The following is a 20,534-nucleotide window of genomic DNA, read 5'->3' as shown; positions in this document are numbered from 1 at the left end:
TGGGGTAATTGTGATAAGACTTACCGGTGGCGGCGGCCTGTAGGGTTGCCCTGGGCCACCCATTTGGGGACTATAGGGCCGTGGCGGTGGTGCCCATCCTTGTGCCTGATGGGGTCCATAAGGCGACTGTGGCGGCGGCGGTGGCGGATGCTGCTGCGGCGGTTGTTGGTGATCATAGCTATTTGGATAGCCGCCACGATGCTGTGCAGGCGGATGCGACTGCAGCAGACTATTCAGCGTTGGCGTAGGGCCCTGAGGTGGCTGTCCAGGTACCACTTGGGCACCCGGTGGATTCCCCGGTCCCCCCGGAGATGGCATATACCGCTGCGGTGGCCGACTTGGCGGTATCATTGTGGGTTTGCCACCGCTCACAACCCGATAGTGGCTATAGGGATCGTTTTGCGGAATGACATTTGGGTCATGGTAACGCTGCTGATACTGTGCCGGATGTCCGGGGTACAGCCCGGTTGGCCCATCATCCTTCCCACCGCCACTCATCATTCCATCTGGCGGTGGGGGTGGTGGCCCACCAGGTGGAGGTGCCGAACCGGGTGGCATCCCATGTCCACCAGGCGGTTCACTGTATGGATGATGGTGGGGTGGCATTGCCGAAGGATCCATTGGTGGCCCGTTTCCCGGCGGTGATTTAACCTTTTGCTGCTGTTGCTGCTGCTGGCTTTGCTGCTGTGGATCACTCATGCCGCCCGGTGGACGATGAGGTTGCTGAAGATGATGATGCTGCTGCTGTTGGTGGTGATGCTGCTGTGTCTGCTGCTGTGGCGGTCCACCATTTCCGGCCATTTTCGCTGTCTCGCTGCCATTCTGCAACATTTCACTTTTCTTTTAATACAACCCCCATTCATTTGCACTTTAGCCCCTCACATTGAAAGATTTAACTCTTAAATACTCGTTAATTCTTTTAATGAGGCCCTTTTTAAAATTTTATTTATGGGTGTGTATGAACTACATAAGAAACTACCGAATACTTCTAATTTAGTTCTAATAGGGATTTCACGATCAATTCAAATGAGCGCTGTTTGTTTCTTCTTTCTTTCTGAAAATTCTGTTCCGACGGAAATTAAAATCTCGAAATTACTTTTAGGCAAAACTTTTTCGCAAAAAAAAATCAATATGATAAGGAAATCATCCCCAAAGCGACAAATTTCTTTTCATCTCACGGGGATTTCTATTTTATAAATAAAAAAAATCTTCAATGGTCATTTTCTCACAGTCTCTCTCTTCACTGCTGAAGAGAGGCGAAAGAAAGACTTGACAAAGAAAAGGCGAACGGAAATAGAGATTTCTTGTTTTTCTCAAACACTCGCGACTTGAGAAAACACAGCGCTCAGGTGAAATGATCACATCAGAGACTTTTAAGAGGAGGTACATAATATAAAAATGAATAAGAGAGAAGAAGAGATTTTTGTACCAAGAGAACAGGAAATAGGAATCGTCTCGGAAGATTGTTTTCTCAATTTTCTTGTCTTTTTTCTTTTCCTAATTTTTCACAATTTTACTTTTTGGGTTTTTCTTTTTTTTTTTTTAAAAAAAAACTTCACAATTTGGCGAGCACTCTGCGAACACTTCAACGCGCGCGTACACTTTGGAGCACCTTTTACCCGGGCTCGCGAGAATTCTTCAGCACTGTGTGTTTGTGGCGAGTTGTCCGGATCCGCAAGTTTTATCCTCCGCGTCTCCTCTTCCTCCCGTTTTCGTGGTGATGGTGTGTGGTTGGGAAGAACGGAGAAGAAGAAGCAAACGAAAAAGCACACGGAATAATGACTATTTTGTTGATGATCGACGTCGTTCGCGTCGTGGAAAAAGTGGCAAAATGCCGGCTGGTTGTGTGTATTTGGGATTCGTTCGGCTGCCCTCCCTGTGTGTTGGTGGCGAAGATTTGCGCGCTGAACAAAAAAGTTCTCAAAAGTCCATCATCATCCGTAAGAAACCAACACCCAGCGTCCCCACATACACTTTTGCCGTCCGGGTGTGCGCCCCAAATATTCTCGTAGGGGGTATGGGGGAGAGTTCACAAAATGCAAAGGGGGCGCAGCAGCCACACACAAGAAATCTTCTCCGGTACGACGAACAAAGGAGACACAAAATTTCTCCGTCTACCCACTCTTTGAGGGGGCTCTTTTGCCCAAAATCCACTCGCACCCTTGTTGTTTTTTCACAGAGAAGCACCCACGGTGGGATTTTCTCCCGTTTTTGCACCCAACATCGTCTCCCGGACGAAATAACCGAACCTTCACCAAATGGCGCGTCGGACGCCCATTTTTTGCGACTTTTCACACCCTTCTGCACGTTTGGCGGCCCGGAAAACACCACCAGTCGATCACACGCGGCGCCCACTTACTTTTCCACACTATTCGCATTAATTAAAACACGGGAAAATGTCCTTTTTTGCAGATCCGCGGTGAGTGACGCCGAAAAATTCTCTCTACTTTAGAAAAAAGCCCACAATTGTTTCTTCACTGCTTCATGTTTCCTTCTATGTGAAATATGTTTCAACTCGAGGAGAAATATGTTTCAACATCGATTGAAATATGTTTCAAGCATGAGTGGGATATGTCTATCTCACTCGCATTGTTGGTTTTTCTCAATTTTCTCGCGTTTTTTGGAGTTTTTCTCGGTGTGATGAAATTTTCCAATAAGAGGAATGGTTGCTGTGTTGATCGATACCAAAATTGGGGGGAATTCGCAATAATTTATTTCTTAAAAAAATACTGGCGCAAAAAGTTCAAAAAGAGGTCGAAAAAATCTATGGGCCGAATTCGGCCTTTTTTCACAAAAACTCGCATTTTTCCTCCGGGAAATCCTCGGAAAGGTATCGAAGGAGCCGGAAAATCCAAGAATTTATGAAAAAATTAGATTTTCCATGGAAAATTGGCCACTAGTTGACTTCATCAGCAAATATTGCATCTGTATTATAAGCAAATACGCAAACTGCTGAATAAAACGATGAACCCAAAATAATATTCAAAATTAATTTGAAAAAAAAGTATAAAATTAATTAGGAATTTTAATTATTTTTATTAAATTCAGTATCATTAATTTAAGTACATCTTAAAAAATCACAAGTTGGAGTTTTTGTGCCCAACTGTGGAAGAAGAATGGCCTTTTTTCGATATTTTTTTTGTTGCTGCAGCAATTAAAATTCGATTGCACGGAAAAACTGTGTTAAATCCGGGGGGGTTAAGGGGTCATTTTGCGGGGTTGTGTGGGTGCATTGCTATAGGGTGCATCAGGAAGAGCCAAATTCCCTCATCCATTGTTCATACTTCTCCAAATCATGCTTAGAAACACTCTTGTTGCACTTGCTGATGGCTTCGATGAAGTCCTTGGTGGACACGGGCAGATCCACCTCCTCCTTCGCCAGCAATTTTATCTGTTCCGGCTTAAGGCCGGCAATCTTCCGTCGCATCGACATCATGCTGGCATCCCTGCATACATTCGTGATATCTGCACCCGAATATCCCTGCAATTTCCGAGCGATGCTCTTGAGATCCACAGATGGGTCCAGTTGCACTTCGCGCAAATTTATCTTGAGCAATGCCTCTCGACCATCGTCATTGGGCAGTGGAATATAGATACGTTTCTCGAGGCGTCGCCTGAGAGCTTCGTCAATGTCCCAGGGGAAGTTTGTTGCAGCCAACACCATGACAACCTTTGTGGCTTCATCGCTACTAATGCCGTCCATTTGCACGAGTAATTCAGACTTCACACGACGCGAGGCCTCGTGCTCGGATTCAGATCCCCTGCGTGAGCACAGGGAGTCAATTTCATCAATGAAAATTGTGCTTGGTGCATAGAAGCGTGCCATCTCGAAGAGAAGACGTACGAGCTTCTCTGATTCTCCGCGATATTTGGATGTGAGCGTCGATGAGGAGACATTAAAGAAGGTCGTACCACATTCAGTGGCCACAGCTTTGGCCAGCATGGTTTTTCCCGTCCCTGGAGGACCCACCATGAGGACACCCTTCCACGGTCGTCGAATCCCCTTAAAGTAATCCGGCATCCACATTGGCAGTACAACGGCCTCCTCGAGGAGTCTCTTTGCCTCCACGAGATCTGCAATGTCATCCCATCGAATGTTGGGATTCTTCTGTAAAATATCCCTTTCAAGCATATCTACGAGATCTCCATCAGCATGACTTGCTGGTTCAAATTTACGTTCTTCCTCTGGCGGCTCCTCCTCCTTCACTTCCTCATCGGGACTCTTATCCTGCTGCTGCTGCTTGTCATTTCCCGGGGCTGCTCGACGACTCTCCCTCACCGGTACTTTCCCATTGACACCCTTTGCCCCACTGGTTGTTGCTCCTTTGCCATCCTTCTTTGCAGTCGTACTGGGTCTGGACATTGTCTTCCGCGGTGGTTCCGGCTTTCGTCCCTTTTGCTGCTGTCGTGCTGGACCACCGGATCTACATTGTAGTGAATGAAAGAAAAAATGAAGAAGAAAACATAATAAATGGTTAGTTGATTAGACAAACACCAAACCAATACCAAAGCAGCAAAAATGTTTGATTTAGCAGCCACTTCAAGGTTGACTGAGCCTCTCTCTCTCTCCGTGTGATCGTGTAGATTGCACTCACATCTCATTAGAATATTAACATGGAAGAGGGAGGGAGAAATAGAGAGTCGAGGCGGAAATATCTTCGTGTTTGCTTCTTCAAAAACTCCCGAAATAGGTAAATAAAACGTTCAATAAATTTATCAAGCCCAACAGATTGAGGAGACTCTTCAATTTTTGACCCCATGACCATCAAATTCAGAGCACCAGCGCGGTCATGGTGGAATGAACTTGACTCCCAAAGTCAATTCACATCAATGAAGAAGACAAAGTATAAAGAAAGGCAGATAAATTTAAATTTAAAATGAATAAATTTTATGATTAGAAGGTAAAAGAAAAAATTTATGCAAAGCACTTTCATGTTGAATAAATTTTTTTTCTTATAAAAAAAAACTTTCTTCCATTACATTTTGGGTGCAAAACTGCAGAGACTTTTGCGTGTGTGGCTTGTTAGGTTCCAAAAGGGTGCTGCTTGTTTTTAGAAGCTGAGACAAGATTTCTTTTTTTTCTTTTTACTTAATACAACGCCTCTTCGTATGCTTTGTATTACATAATTTGCGGGCAAAAATACAAAGAAGCACCGGAGCGAGGCATTAATATTATCATCATCCAGCCGCGCTCTAAAGAGAGACATTTGCACAGATGTTTGTTTTAATATATTACCTCGAATCTTGGGGCGTGGGCGGTGGCCAAACGTCCGGATCACGGTGAGATGGTGGCATCCAAACGTCCGGATCGGGACGAAACCACGCAGCTGGATCTCTTGTAGGCACTTCCGTTGTAGGCACACGAAGTTTCGTTTTTAGTGTTGCACTTTGCATATCAATGCTGATCTCTGTCAATGTCCTCTGAATGGACTTGACCTCACTGTACTCCTTGGACAGTTGCTGCTGAATCTGTTAATGAGAAGACACATGGAAGGGGGGCATGTGAGACACAATAAGACAAAGGAAATGCGCTTTAAGACAACTCACCAAGGTCCACTTTCCCCTGCGTACGGGATCACTGATCCCAAGTACTAGTTGCTGTACCATCTGAAGGACACCTTCGTAGTAAATTCCGGCAGAGTCATAGTTCCCAATCAGTGCCATTTCACGGGCAAGTTTCGCGTTTTCGCTGATCTCAGATGCTGAAGCTGCTGCCATCACGGTCATTCCTATGCCGGGAGAGCCGCAGATCTGTGAAGAAAAAACGATCGGAAGACAATCTTAATGGGGGCCGCACTGAGATTATTTTTTGTCGCGGTTCGCGCCCCCCTCGCATTAGACGCCCACTCAAAAATTCCACCTCCCACCGGCTGTATGAACGCAAATGAGTAAGGCAGCACAACCGTAACTTCTCTCCTTTCCCATGCAATTTGCCAGACACATTTTCGGGCAATAGAAATACGGGGACCCCATGCAAAAGAAGCCATTCCGCGGAAGAGGTAGTGGAGTGGAAAATCGAGTCGCACCGGATGGAAAATAAGTACTTTCCGTGTGCATGCAGCATTTTTCCATAAATCGCGGGCGGGTCGTGCGACCCTGAAGGTGCAAAATATCACCAAGAAAAAGACCTCGTTGCGGTGTGAGAAATAAAATTCGACATTGAAAATTAATTCCCATTTTTGGACAAGCACTCCCGGATTCGCGGAGCCATCATTCTGTTTTCCACACTTTTGGCAATTTCCCCCACACCTGGGCACTTTGCGACAAATTCCCCAGATGCTGGGGATAGTCGGGAAGAGTTTTTTGCAATTTACGTACCAGTTGCCGAATTACTTTCAACAGAAAATGCGATTTATTTTTTTTCACATGCACGACAATCTTTTGTACGGTGGTGTCATTTTGACAGCCAGACACTCTGCGACTACGGCTACACTGTAAAAAACATGAATCACCAGTAATCGACTTGGAATCACTGAATCACTGAAGATTTCTTGGAAAAGTTAACGAAAAACAATTTTTTTTTCTTCTAAAAAAAAAGATGAAATGATTAAAAAATGAAAATATTTTAATTTCCAATAGGAATGTCATGAGAATCAGAAAAAATTTAATAACCGTTAAGAAATTTTTATAAAAATCTTAGAAACCTGACTCCTCCTTTTCTTCAAAGAACGTCTTATAATTCCAATAAGGAACGACAATTTAAAATGCGTTTCATATGATTTATTAGTGCAATGTGCAATATTAGTTATTCTGCCCTAGAATCTCAAAGTTTCATTACCCCTTGAATGTGCAACCCATTCAATTGCAGCGAAAAATTTTTATCAGTGCACAATCTGACAGCTTGAGAATTGAGCGAGCAGCAGAAAAAAAGTTCATCAATTTATTTCTCTTGTTCGTTGTTCATTTTTGTGTGTTGGAAAAGGTGGCAAAAGTACCGCAAAAATCACACGAATCCCACATTGAATCTTCACATTAGCAGCACACACACACGGTCTTTACGTGAATTTACCTTGCGAGTACTTTTCGTGGAATATAATTTTTGTTCACTCCAATTCGTGCTCTCCCACAAAACACAAAGAAAAGAAGAAGTTCGCCTTTGAACAATAGTGCATTAAAAAACGAAAGAAAAGTCCGAGCCACTCATCAAATTGGGAGTGAAAACTTAATTGCTTTCCTCGATATCTTTCACGAGAGCTGTACAATGACTGCCGCAGTTTTTTAGCATCTAGAAAAGTTCTGGTAAGTCCCCTCAGCACCCCTATTGATTTTCCCAAATCGCGTGCCACCCCACTCGCAAATCCTCATGGCCGTGAAAATTGCTTTCCCCTGTCTCGTTTTGGGCTCTCCTCGGCTGGAGAGGAGGCTCCTGTGAATGTACTTTTGCTAGGGATTACCCTGATATGTAAGGGATTTCCAACACGTCCAGGATTAATGGATAAATCCTGCACATTGCGTTGGCGCACAAAAAGTCCTCTTTGGAGGTGACCAAATTTTCCACACAACGTTATTTTTTCTCTACAAAATTCAGCAGAGCACCACCTCGAAAAAGGATGACATACACAACAGTCTAGAGATTGATTGAGAGTCCACTCACCTCTGCCGAAAAAATGGGAAGGAGAGAACCCTCCGAGAATTGAGTGGTCTGATGATAGCTTATTTTCCACAAAGACACAGCAGACACTATAACTCTGGCGCCACACAATTGGTTCCCCCGTCTGATCTTGTAATTTTGCGAAGCAGTCAGAGCCCACACTGAGGAAAAGAAAGAAAAAAAAGTATTGCAAAACATCGTGCAGAGGAAGGAGAGACAGAGAAATGTGAGAAAGAGCGTGGAAAAGAATGGTGAGGAAGTGGCGCCACGGAGACTACCAAGAATATATTATTCTCTCTATTGTGCCTGCCTCGCGATAGTTTCAGTTAGTTTTCTCACATTTGCATCTGCCTGCCCCATTAGTGTTGAGAGGCAAATTTCCCATCGTGCTGGCCCCAGCAGAGATTCCCATCTGATGCTGGCTGAATACAATGAAGGAACCAAAATGGGGCAAATTGGGGATGCAAGATAATTTGGGAAGTTGGTATGGGATGAGAGAGGGTACATACAAGTTGTGGAAAGTATCGATTTCTTCGTCACAGGCATACGTTATATACGGTGGGAGAGTGTATGACAAATGCCAGGGATACGGTCAAGGTTCTATCCAATTGGCCATGTGCCAAAATCCACCCACCCAGAAAATTCATTTAGGAAACCCCCCGCGTGTGAAGACTTTTATCCTCGCGCGATCCTTCCCGCACTATCACCTCAATATGCTCTCTCTACACCAGAAGCAGAAGAAACTTTTAACGCTGTGGTTTCCTCGGTGTGGCAACAGCTGATCGACTTCAGCAGCCACAAAACTGTGTGGGAAATGAAGGTGATGGAGTAGGTGGTGGTTGTCTCTCCAATCAATCCTCAAAGGCAAAATATTTCCCAATTTGATTCTCATAGAAACATACACATAAGAAATATATATTTTTTCTTATCTTTTACGACTTCCCACACACACACGTTTACCTCGAAGGAGATAAGTTTAATTTAGGAACAAAGAAGTTCTTTGACTGATAAGACTGTGTAGATTTTATTTAGATGATAAATCATGAAGAATTTGAAGAATTAATGCAAAATTTAGCACATTATTTAGATAAAAATTCTCACAGGTTGAAGATTATTTTGATTGTTCTTAGAATTAAACATAAGAATATATTTTATTCTTAAGGGTATACGAAAAAAAAATACACGTAGGTATGTTTAATAAACACGTGCACTAATTGAAACATAGCTATTAACATCTGTTTTTTTTATTATTTACTTCGAGTTTAATGACTTTTTTCTTATAAGAATACAGTATGGTTTTCCATGAAAGGAAGCTTTTTTGTAGCATTAAAATCTTCTTATTTGATTATTTAAGTGTTGAACCCTTTCAAAATCGTTGGATCAACTCTTATGCCGACTTTTCTGTCACTAAAGGGTTACATTTTCCTATATCAATTACGTTTCGAGAAATTCTGTTGTCTTCATCAGGCTGTAGAAAAATTGAATTAAGAATATTTAACCCTTTGTTTTAATAAATAATCTCACTGAAAGCCTGGATAAAATAAAAATTGTTAAAAACACTAAATTCTGTTCTTTATTTTTTGAATCAATATTTCTTCACTGCCTGACTAACATTCTTCTTTGTTTCTTCTATCTCACAGAAAAAATATAACACAAAGTCAATGAAATTTATTATTTAAATGCGGGATGTGTACAGAGAATATGTATGGAATGTGTCAGGCATGATTGAAAATAGTTAAAAATGATGTATGTTTGAATGATAGGGAAAGCTCTACGGTTGCTGATGATGCCATTCATGCGCACTGTTCAAGTTGACATCGAAGCTGTTTCATTACGCAACTCAAACACTTGAAGATGATCGCGCGTTGTGAATTAAATGGTCAACAAGTGACCTTCGTTATCTGTCCCACTCGACCACATTGTAGGAAATTATTTTTTTTACAGCTTCTAGTACTTAAAGGAGAGACAGACAAAAAAAAGTACATGAATCTGTGGAGGAATTTTCGAAATTCTCATAGGAAGATAATGTTTTTCTACAACTTCCTCTGGGTGTATCAATTCTCGCGTGCAAAAATTTCTTTATCAGTCGTTTGCTGATAAAAATTTGTAAATAACCAACACTGCCAGAGGGTATGTGGTGTTCTCCCAAAGGCTCTCTCTCGCTCTCTGTTGTCTCTGTGTGTTTTGTGCTGACACAACGATGAGGGATTCGGACGCGAGATTCAAATTTAATGTGATCGATGATCAGTCAGTGATCGAGAGTGTCGGCTGGTGGTTGGTTTCGTCCACAACCACTTTTTGATAAGACTGTCTCCGCTTCTTTTTGGAGTGTTTTGAGTGTTGCTGCGTGAGATTTATTTAGGGAACTATTAGGAAGTGAAACAAAAACACTTAAATATATTCCATTTAATTGATTTAATTAGTGATATTACTCTTTAGTGCAGAGAGAAGGATAAAAGTGCAAAATGCAGAAAACTTCCAATCAGTTATGTTGCAGGTGATACAAATGAAACAGCAGATTAAACGACAAACAATAATAAGAAAAGAATCACTTGGTTGTACTTTGTAATGTGTTCATTTTCCTCTGTTGCAATTGATTGAATGCAATATGGTTGCACGGCTGAATCCAAATGATAAAAAATGCTTCGATTTTGTTTCTTCTTTGTCTGGCTGCAAAATGTTAATGGTATAACAATTAAATGTAATGTGACGCAGAGTCATTTAACGAGGAAGATTTGTATGCAAACACGCCAATGTGTGGGTTGCTCTGAATTATTTTTAGAGTGACTTTGGCTTTTTTTTCTCCCTCTTCACTAATGTTTGGGAGATTTTATTATTTTTGAGGAGTCACAATTCACATAAAATTCAAAATATTTTGTATTTCTGTTTGTTTGTTTTTTTTTTCTCTTCAACTCACCTCTATAGGAGGAGGATAAAAGACTTTTGTAGTTTTCTTTTTGGAAAATTAAAATGCCAAAAGACGTTTAAACATGCAGTCAAGGTTTCACATATTCGTGCAATTTTATATTTAAAAGTTTCTTCCAAATGGGGAAAATGTGATTGTCTTGAGCTTTCCGGGCTTTAGACAAAAATGAAATCATTCAAGGCATAATTTACAAAATAAAGCCATATCCATATGATAAAATTCTCTTTTGGATTAACTTCCAAAAAGGAAACCAGGAGGTGTGAGTTTTGGTTGAAAATGGGAAATTTCCTTGAGAGGTTTTGTGTGTGTAGTTTTATCAGCAAACGATGATGGTTTGAAAATTGTATATTATGTGTACATACATATATTCCAAATTTAGCTTCTCGCTTGACACACAAAAGCACTAAAGCTCGCATGATGCTCACCCCTCCTTGTCAACATGCCGGGAGATAAGATGGGATGGGAATTCAATGATGTGGAATAATAAATAACAGAAAAAAAGAGAGCACCAGCCTCTGTAAATTTTATAAAAGTTCATATTATGTGAAAAAATCGTGTAATCCCCACGAGAATGATGAACTTTTCACATTTCTATTGCTCTCATTCTCTTCCTCTATTTTTTTTTGTTTTAAACTTCTTTTTGCCTCTGAGAGTGATAAAATTTTTTAGTGTTGATTCTATTCTGTTTCCAGCTCCACAATTGAGGGAAAAAATAGAGACATTTTTTTCGTTTTCACTCTCCTCAACTAAACAATCAATTGAGGGGATCTAAAAGTGCAAAGTTGGGGAAAATATTTCATATATGGGTTATGATCTCAATAAAATGAAGGACACACAGATTTATGTTTAATATAATGCAGCAGAGCGGCTTAAATAAAACTATATAGAAAACTGATTCAATCATATTTCAATTCCGGTAGGAAATATTCCTAAATTGAAGACACAACTTTGATGGAATAAAATAAATTGATAACCTTAAGAACTCATTGATAAGGTGATGACGAGATTGATTCACGTTGTAATGTGCTTCATGGTGTGATAAAGAGCGCAAATGGATTTATTAGAAATGGGGTCATATGTCAAACGTATAATAAATTCTATAGAAATGATTAAGAAGAATGATTTTTTTAGATAAATCCTTCACATAATTTGCCTTTAATTGAAAAGAATTTATCCGGTGATGCTTTAATTAAAATTCAAATAAAAGAAATATGGAACCTTTATCTAATTCTCCAGGAAGTTTAAAAAATAACCAAGCAATCAGACAAAGATAGATTTGTATCTTTTAAATGAAATATCAAAGCACAAAATGAATGGAATTTATCGAATAGAAATTCCCAATACAGAATCTTAAGAATAAACATCCGATTGAGATATTTGTCTTATTATGATACTTCAATAGTTCCTCAATAAATATACAAAACAATATTAATAAATAGGGGAAATCATCTAAACGGATGGAACCCGTAAGAAAATAAATAAAAATAATATTAATAAATAAACGAATTTAGAAGGGATAAGGTTAAACATAAACAGCTAAGAGAGAAAGGAATTGATGCCAAAAAGAATTTATCATTTTGTGAGTTGTGAAATAACTTTGGCAAATCTGTGAATGTGCGCCCAAGAGGTGCAAACATTTTGCTACTTTTTTTATGTGAATGACTGTACCGTCCCGCGTCGTAGATACACACACAGAAGTACTTCAATATGAGGTGAAAAAAATGTTATCATGACTCCCAGAGGTGCTTTTGAAAATAAATAAAAAAAAATTGTGCAAATAAATTAATTTTATGTCATGTGAAAAAGTAAATCCTTTGCACTGTCGCGAAATGAGAACAAAATGCTCTATGGACATGTCGAGTGGATTTTATAATTGCATTTGTGGAAAAATAAAAAGACTGATGGGTAATTTTGCAATTTGCTCTACAACGGCTGGGGGTTAATTGAAAAAGTCATTGGATTATAAAGAGAAGAAAAATAAAACATATAATTCAACCATTAATAATGCGATAAATTTCAAATTGTGAATATAACGGGCAAAAATTCAATTAATAAGTTTTCTTTGCGAGTGTGTCTTATCAATTGTATGCGGGATTAAAGATCCGCGCATGTGAAGCGTTGCAAATAAAGGGGGCCCCAAAGAAATATAAATCTCATTGTGTTTTCCGACTCTTTTGTTGACCAATTAGTATATTAGTGCGCCGTGGAGGAAATTCTACTCTTTACTTTATTACTTTTGTACATTCAATAAATGATTCACTTTTTGTCTCTTTTATGATTTCCAACTTAATAATAAATTTGATGAAATTCATGTTTATCTCGTGATGACGTATTATGATGCATTCTTTTGTGTTCCTTTTCAATTGTAGTTAACGTGTAAAGTGTTTGGGATTTTTGGTGCCGTACCGCATGGCAGCCCTCCTAGTATCACGTGCTTCTAAACCTGGTGATCGGATTTCACCAATTCTCCGTCTACCTGTGAGGAGAAAACCGAAAGATTCAAGTTCAAAGGTAAAGTTCATTTTATATTGCAAAATAAAATTGTTTTTCTTTTTTATTTGTTATGTAGAAAGTAAAAGCTTTACATTTTGGAGTTAATAAACTCAAAAAGAAATTACTTAATTCATTTTTTCGTGCGTTTTCTAAAAATGAAAACACATTTTGAAGACATTTTAAAGAAATTTAATACAATGGTAATTGTATTCTATAGTCATATCTAATATTTAAGTAAATAAAATATAGATTATATAAAATATATTGCAATAAAATAAAACAATGAATTATTTATTATTGAATAAACATCAAATAAAAATAAAAGAAATACATTATTCTCTAAATGGAAAATTTGTGATTAGAGGAAAATAGTTAATCTTTTGATTTATTTTTTTTTCTTCTCAAAGGTTTTCCGCATGCTCGCCCCACATTTAGATCCATTTAGGCGTCAATTTCGCCGTGATTTAACGGAATGGATGTCAATAGACCACATCAAGACAATAGCAGCAATCAATCAGTTAGTTACTCTACTAATCCTGGTGTTAGCAAATCAAACGGCAGCGGAAAATACGTGCAGCGAACGCCTTTCAGCCAAAGTGGGAGGAATGGTCTCGGTTCGCCGGGAAGTGGAAAAGTCCAAAGTGGTGGAGATGAGCAGCAGTATAGGGGAAATGGTGGAGCAGAAGGTGGTACCCTTGCAACAGGAGGCGGTGAAAATGTAAGGAAATTGGCGTCAAGCAATAGTGTGGGAAGTGGTGCCATTGATGATCCAGAAACTAGAGATCCTCTCTCAAGTGAGGAGAGTGAAATTGCAACGGGGATCAGTGAATGTGGTACAGTGCGCTTAGATGATGGTGTGAGTGTTTTCAGTGATGGTAATTGCCATGGGAGCAAGAGTGATGGAAGTCAGGAGACAACCATTGATGTTAGTGATGAGAAATGTGAAGAAATTAAGCCATTACTCATTTTTGAGCATCACACCGAGAAGTATCCGCGAAAGCCGCCCAAGAGTATTGTTAAATCACCGTCAACACAGAGTTTCAAAGCAGAGTCATTCTACAAAAAGTATCACGATAAGCCACGATTGAGTTTACAATGTGGAGCCGGGGATCCGGAACGTCCTGTTTTACATGTTCAATTTTTGCAGGAGAAGGGCAAAGGTGAGTAAGAATATTTTTTTAATATTAAATGTGAAATTATTTCGACGCTCCCGAAGATTATGAACCATACTTCTGTGTTAAAAGATAGGAATATGGTTCATAATCTTCGGGCATGTCGATTTATAAAACATTTAGAACGTTCCAAAAATATTTTCTTTGTCGAGCTTTATTAATTTATTTAAAAAGTTTCAATTTTTCTTCCTGCTAAAACGTATTTTATGGGTCATAAAGTTTGTTTTTAAATAGTTTTTCCTCGAGATAATCAAGTTCCGGAAGAATATTCATAAATTAAGGTGATACAGAATAAAAAAATTCGTGAATTTTCCATCAAATAAAAGCTGATGGGGATCAAATTGAAAAATTACTCACATTCAAAGCCCATTCAGCACAGAGAATAGGGAGGAAATTGCAGTGAAAATGTACATAAAAAAAATACATACATACTATTCCTAGGAGAATCAAATGCAAAGGATGCACCTCAGGGTGGTGCGGAGGAGAGAAAGGGTGCCTGCAGCAGTCCCGTTGGGAGTATAACATCACGTACATCGGGTTCGAGTAGTAGCAGTTCATCGGATGAGGAGAACAGCTCACTGGGTCACTATGCCGAAGCGAGAGCACCCGATGGTGGATGGGGGTGGGTGGTTGTTGCAGCGGCATTCATGGTGAATCTCATTGCCGATGGTATCACCTTCAGTTTTGGCGTTATTTTTGTGGAATTCCTAAATTATTTTCGCGAAGGAAAGGCCAAAACGGCATGGATTGGATCTCTTTTCATGGCAATGCCCCTCCTATCGGGACCAATTGCCTCCTTTCTCACCGATCGCTATGGATGCCGGTGTGTCACTGTAGTCGGCTCTATCCTTGCCGCCACGGGATTTATGATATCGGCATTTTCCACCTCAATGGAGATGCTTTTTTTTACATTTGGAATCCTGGCTGGCTTCGGATTGAGTTTGTGCTACGTGGCCGCGGTGGTCATAGTTGCATACTACTTCGACAAAAGGAGATCCTTTGCCACGGGACTATCGGTGTGTGGCAGCGGAATTGGGACATTCATCTTCGCACCACTCACGCAGGTCCTCCTGGAGGAGTATGGATGGCGAGGAACGACCCTTATTCTCGCTGGTGTATTCCTCAATATGACTGTTTGTGGGATGTTGATGCGAGATCTCGAGTGGACGACCCACCGTGCGAAGAAATCACGTGAAAAGGAGAAACTTCGCAAGAGCAAGATGGGCATATCGGCGGATTCCATGAGCAATAGTACCAATACGGGTGGAACTGCGAGTAATCATCAGCATGGATCGGGATCGGGAAATCATGATGCTGACGATGAGTTTTGCAATGACCACTTGAGGGCTGATGCAAAGAGTTTTGAAGCTGATGATTGCCGACAATTTAGTTCTCTCATTGCACTGCCGACCTTTGTGAGGACAGGCGAAAAGGTACCGCCGGAGGTGTTGGAGCTCCTATCGACACACAAAAATGCCCTACTGTTGCACAACTATCAGGGGATGGTGCATTCGCGGAGTTTCAGTGAAGCTCTCTCGACTGCAATGTCCCCCGAAGGAGCGCTCAGTCCGTCGAATCTCGATCGTAGCCCCAACACAACCATACCACGGGGACAATCGCGTAAACACCGTCTGCAGGGCAATGAGCAAGAACTATTGGCCATCCTCAAGAGAGACAATCACCAAAATCGCGATGTAAGTTCACTTTAGATCCCAGCAGAAATTTAAGTCTTTTGTTTAATTTTTGGTGTTGAATTTTTGCAGAAACCAACAATGGCATATTTTAAGGATCTCCGTATGCACAGGCACTCACTCACCTACCGTGGGGCCATGCTCAATATAAATAGGTATCGCCTGAGGGCCTCCTCATGCCCGGACATCTATAGAAATTCAATGACGACAATCGCAAAGGAGAAGACACAGTGGTACCATGGGATAAGTGAATTTAAGAATCTTTTTGTGGACATCCTGGATTTTTCCCACTTTACTGATATACGATTCTTACTGTTTGCCATATCAAATTTTCTACTGTACACATGGTACGATGTACCGTATGTGTATCTGGCAGACAATGCCATTGGGATTGGATTCTCGGAGACGGATGCATCTGTGCTGATATCAATCATTGGCATTGTCAACATGTTTGGGGAGATATGCCTCGGCTGGATTGGGGATAGAAAGTGGGTGAATCCAACGTTGGTCTATGCACTCTGTATGGCACTCTGTGGGGCTGTTGTTGGACTTGTGCCACTTCTCCAAAGCTATCAGGCACTTTCGGCCATTTCTGGGGCCTTTGGACTCTTTATAGCGGCTAATTATTCACTTACCAGTATTATTCTGGTCGAATTGATCACCTTGGAGAGATTTACGAATGCTTATGGACTGTTGCTGCTGGTGCAAGGGATTGCTAATCTCGTTGGTCCACCCCTTGCAGGTTTGTGTGTGCCAGAAAAAAAAATAACCTTTAACACGATTTTGCATTAAAATTTCTTTTTGGATTTATCTCCTTTAGGGTGGATCTTTGATTTGACTGGAACATACAAGTGGTCTTTCTACTTTGCTGGATTCTTCATAGCAGTCTCTGGTGGGATGCTCGTGATCCTTCCGGCATTGGGAAAGTACCGACGATACAGGGCTCTGAAGAGACAAAATTCGGAAAGTAAGAATGAAGCACCATCCAATTCAACGGTGAGTTCCAAAAGAATTTTTCCTTTTGTTATTTTTCTTTTTAATTTATATATTTTTCTTTCAAATAATTCATCAGGATTGTCCTTCGGATAAATCGAATGGAACAACTATTCTAAGTGACTGTTTTCGTAAAGACTTGGGCAAAGGTAATGGGCAAATAAATCACGTTTAGGTTAGATTTTTTGTGGGATACACACACCATCGCGTAGTGGGAGAGAAAAAAGTTGTTATTACCAATTTAAAATTTAAAAAAAAATTGAAATGCGTACAAAATTGCGCAAATATGAGGAATATTAGTAGTATGTACCATACTGAATACACAGAATCTTTCTTACATAGTTTAAAAACAAACAAAGAGTGAAAAACAACATGAAATTCCCTTTTTAAAAGATTTCTCCCTCTTGGAGAGAATCGAAAACCAATTGATTTATTGAATTAAAAAAAAAAAACACCTCCAATCAATTTTAATATCCACTCTAATGCGTTTCGAGTGAATAATAAATATATATACTTGAAGATTTCTTGTTGAAAAAAATTTCGAAGACGAACATTATAAATTCTTCCAAATGCTAAATAAAAAAAAACAAATTGAGACATTTACAATTTTGCAAAGAAAAAGAAGCGAAAATTGCGTGCTACGTGCACATGGCAGATTAATGTAGATTAATTAGAAACAAAATTACAAAATCGTTCGAATTATTCTAATATGATCTACTATATACAACAACATAGTAAAGTACTTCAAGAAATATAACCGCAGTTGTAAAGAAACAAAATGTACCCACGTTAGATATCCCAATCATTTTCTTTTCGTTTTCATTACCTAAATTAATTTTCTTCTATAAATGTGAGAAGTAATTTTGTAATTTATGAGCTGTGATCACCATATAGAGGAAAGGGAGACAAGCAAAGTATAAGAGAGAGTGACGAAAATGATGATTAAAAGTGATTTCGTGGCGAAAAATGTATGATTTTTTATCTGCTAAAAAGTGAAGTCAGTGAGAAAAACTTTCAATTGGATAAAGATGGGGGAAAAAAGTGAAAATATTTTTATAGAATGAAAAAAAAATTCAAAAGAATACAATTTGAAAACAAATTTCTAAGAAAAAGCATAACTGCAAACTATATAGTAATGTAATTTCTAAATATTTGACCTGGAAGAATTGGGTAGAATATTTAGTTTGAAAATTGCAAGACTTAAAAAAAAAGTTATTAATTTTTTTAGTAGATATTGATATTGTATAAAAAAAATCTTTATTGAATTTTCAAAGGAATTTGAGAAAAAAATTTAGAACTTTGCATAAAACCTTCATGTAATTAGAGGTATTAGAGAATCGATTATGTACTGCTCTCAGTTTTTACTTCAAAAAATCTTTTAATAAAAATTAAGCTAATGCTAAAGAAATAAAATATTTTTGCTAAATAATCTTTTCCAAAAGTAAAGAAAGTTCTATTCTAACTAATTCTTCCAGCTCATAAATAGCACAATTTCTTGCAATAATTATATCGGTGAGCATAAAAAAGAGGAGATTTTACATTTAAAAATATATACGTATTTATAAAAAAAAAAAAGTAAACGACATGATATTTGGGTGTGTCTTGAAGATGAAATAAAATGCGTGGAAATGGATGTGAATTTTTGCATAAGATTTAAGTGAAAAAAATATGAAATTAAAAGTGAAATGATTAAAATCGAGAAGAAGTCTGACACAAATGAAAAAAATCAAGATATTGCCGAAGTTAATTTTTGTGCTAAATTAGACGTTACAAAATATAGATTTTAGATAGAAGCGTGAAAGATTTTCTTTTTTATTATTTTAAAATAAAACTATTCTTTCTCCTCAAATGGCGATCCTTTTCGTTGTTGTAAAAGTAAAAAAAAAAGATCCCGAGTGATTGTATTTGAAGATTTATTATAACTACCTACATGATTATATACAATTATTCTGGAAGGAAGTTACGTATAATAGACTCCATGGCATTAACGGATGACAATTAAAATCGTTCATTGGAAGACTTTTAGTGTGGATTTGCCATGATCGGGATCCGCTACGAATGCGGTTCAGAGTTGATTTTAATTGCTCTTCATATGTCCGTTGATGCCATACCACCAATGTTATATAGAAGCATAATATTATGGTCAAAAGAAAAATCGAAAAAAAAAATAATTTTCTGAATATTTTATATAAAAATATATTTGGTGTTATTTGAGGATTTTTAAAGTATAAAATATAATCGCAAAATGATGGATATCTAAAGGACAGTGGAAGCGGTATCGTGTATGCAGTGCGTTTGATAAGATGAGTATTTTCTTTCCAATGATGTAGTTTAAAAATGAAGAAAAAGAGAGAGAAGAAAATGAGAAATATATATATTTTTTCTCTACTTTATTTATCCTTTTGATGAAGTACTTGATGATGCAAAAAAAATTCTACAAATTCATAGTTTATAGATTTAAAAAAAATGACTTTAATGAAAAACTGATATAAAGCATAATATTAAAAATAAAAATTTCTAGCTATCCCTTACACTTTGAGATAGAAAGGAATGGTGGGCAGTGCACCATGTATGATTGAGAAGTATCTCTCACATGAAATTAATACTGTTTAAGTAGCGAAATCTCTGATTAATAAACCAGAAATGAAAAATATAAAATATTCAATGAGAATGTTTTTTCCTGTGTTGTCTTCCCTGTTTTTATTTTGCGCGCCGAAGTGTATTTTCATCGGAAAAATGGGTCAAAAGCCAAAGGAGGAGTTTTGTGTATTGGCAACTAAAACATTGTATTTAGTTGAATTGAGGGGGGTGGAATTCTTTGTGAGGTATAGAAAATAAGAGGGGTTTACGGTTGTACTTGACAGGGAAACCTTGTACAATACGACTATTGTATGTTGGATAAATCCACATGCAAAATGCCACAGGTATTGTAAATGAGAAATCAAAGATTTGTCAATAGAAATCGGTTTTATTATTCCTTTAATTTAATTTTAAATATTTTGTAAAAGTATTATTTTTTTGTAAATTCTATAAAATTAAGGGCCTGATGATGAAGCAGATCTTTGACATCGAAACGCCACAAAACGTCAAGTCAAACTATTTTCTTTAAACATTTTTTTATTAGGGGAACGTGGCCTAATTCGGACCTTTTCATGCCTTTTTCAATCTGCTATTACTTAAAACTAATAAAACTTTTAATATAAGAAGAAATTAATTGAGTGAGAATATTGCTTTTTATTTTATATCATTTTTTCTCATTCTGCGTGAACCTTTGGAGGTCTGAATTGGGCCACGTTCCCCTAATTCTAAATTCTTAATTTCAAAAAATAACGATAAATTAATTCTCTAAGGAAAACAATTATATTGCAAACATAAGAATCCTTCCTTCCATGACTATGATGTGCTTCCTAAATGTCTGTAGCGTCGCCGTGCGTCCGTCGCGTAGGAAATTTAAATCAACAAGACAGTGTGGGGGAGAAAAGCCGCGAAATTCTCTCATATTTCAGTCACAAACGAGTCACTCCGCAAGAAAGTGGATACGAAAATCCGTTCTTGGTGCTCATTGAAGCTAAATGGGGGGCTGCTGCCTTTTGCATTTGACTGAGAGAATGCCTCATTGGTGCTATGAGTGCAGCCTTGTCCAGTGAATATGTAAATTTTTAGTGATC

General features: G+C 38.5%; 3 protein-coding genes across 13 annotated transcripts in view; 1 reads left to right on the top strand and 2 right to left on the bottom strand.

Moving 5' to 3' along the window:
- The window catches only part of LOC129786446 (trithorax group protein osa), a 75,840-nt gene extending 73,346 nt beyond the window's left edge, over positions 1-2,494 (bottom strand). For all 10 annotated transcript variants that reach the window (XM_055821490.1, XM_055821548.1, XM_055821497.1 and 7 more), the window contains exons 1-2: positions 1,430-2,494; positions 25-822 (exon numbers count right to left, since the gene is read on the bottom strand). In XM_055821490.1, the coding sequence (XP_055677465.1) occupies positions 25-801 (777 nt within the window). In that variant the 5' untranslated portion in view covers positions 802-822; positions 1,430-2,494. The remainder of the gene's footprint in view (positions 1-24; positions 823-1,429) is intronic.
- Positions 2,495-3,012: 518 nt separating this feature from the next.
- Positions 3,013-6,468, bottom strand: LOC129786564 (katanin p60 ATPase-containing subunit A-like 1). The gene is made up of 4 exons (XM_055821670.1): positions 6,319-6,468; positions 5,548-5,751; positions 5,237-5,469; positions 3,013-4,424 (listed from the first exon to the last, which is right to left on the bottom strand). The coding sequence occupies exons 2-4, from the start codon at positions 5,725-5,727 to the stop codon at positions 3,248-3,250; spliced, it is 1,590 nt and encodes a 529-aa protein (XP_055677645.1). The 5' UTR covers positions 5,728-5,751; positions 6,319-6,468; the 3' UTR covers positions 3,013-3,247.
- Positions 6,469-6,796: 328 nt separating this feature from the next.
- LOC129786435 (uncharacterized) lies at positions 6,797-19,531 on the top strand. Of its 2 annotated transcripts, none has more exons than XM_055821478.1 (7): positions 6,797-7,239; positions 12,887-13,028; positions 13,418-14,170; positions 14,624-15,876; positions 15,946-16,615; positions 16,694-16,869; positions 16,946-19,531. In XM_055821478.1, exons 3-7 carry the CDS (start codon positions 13,483-13,485, stop codon positions 17,039-17,041), a joined length of 2,883 nt encoding a protein of 960 aa, XP_055677453.1. In that variant the 5' UTR covers positions 6,797-7,239; positions 12,887-13,028; positions 13,418-13,482; the 3' UTR covers positions 17,042-19,531. The 2 variants fall into 2 exon arrangements, with proteins under 2 accessions (XP_055677453.1, XP_055677444.1); XM_055821469.1 differs by lacking the exon at positions 6,797-7,239 and adding an exon at positions 9,778-10,088.
- Positions 19,532-20,534: the final 1,003 nt, after the last annotated feature.

Source organism: Lutzomyia longipalpis, chromosome 1, assembly GCF_024334085.1.
Source record: "Lutzomyia longipalpis isolate SR_M1_2022 chromosome 1, ASM2433408v1".
NCBI classification, from domain to species: domain Eukaryota; kingdom Metazoa; phylum Arthropoda; class Insecta; order Diptera; family Psychodidae; genus Lutzomyia; species Lutzomyia longipalpis.
Note: the sequence above shows the minus strand (reverse complement) of the source record. Positions and strands in the feature narration are given on the sequence as shown.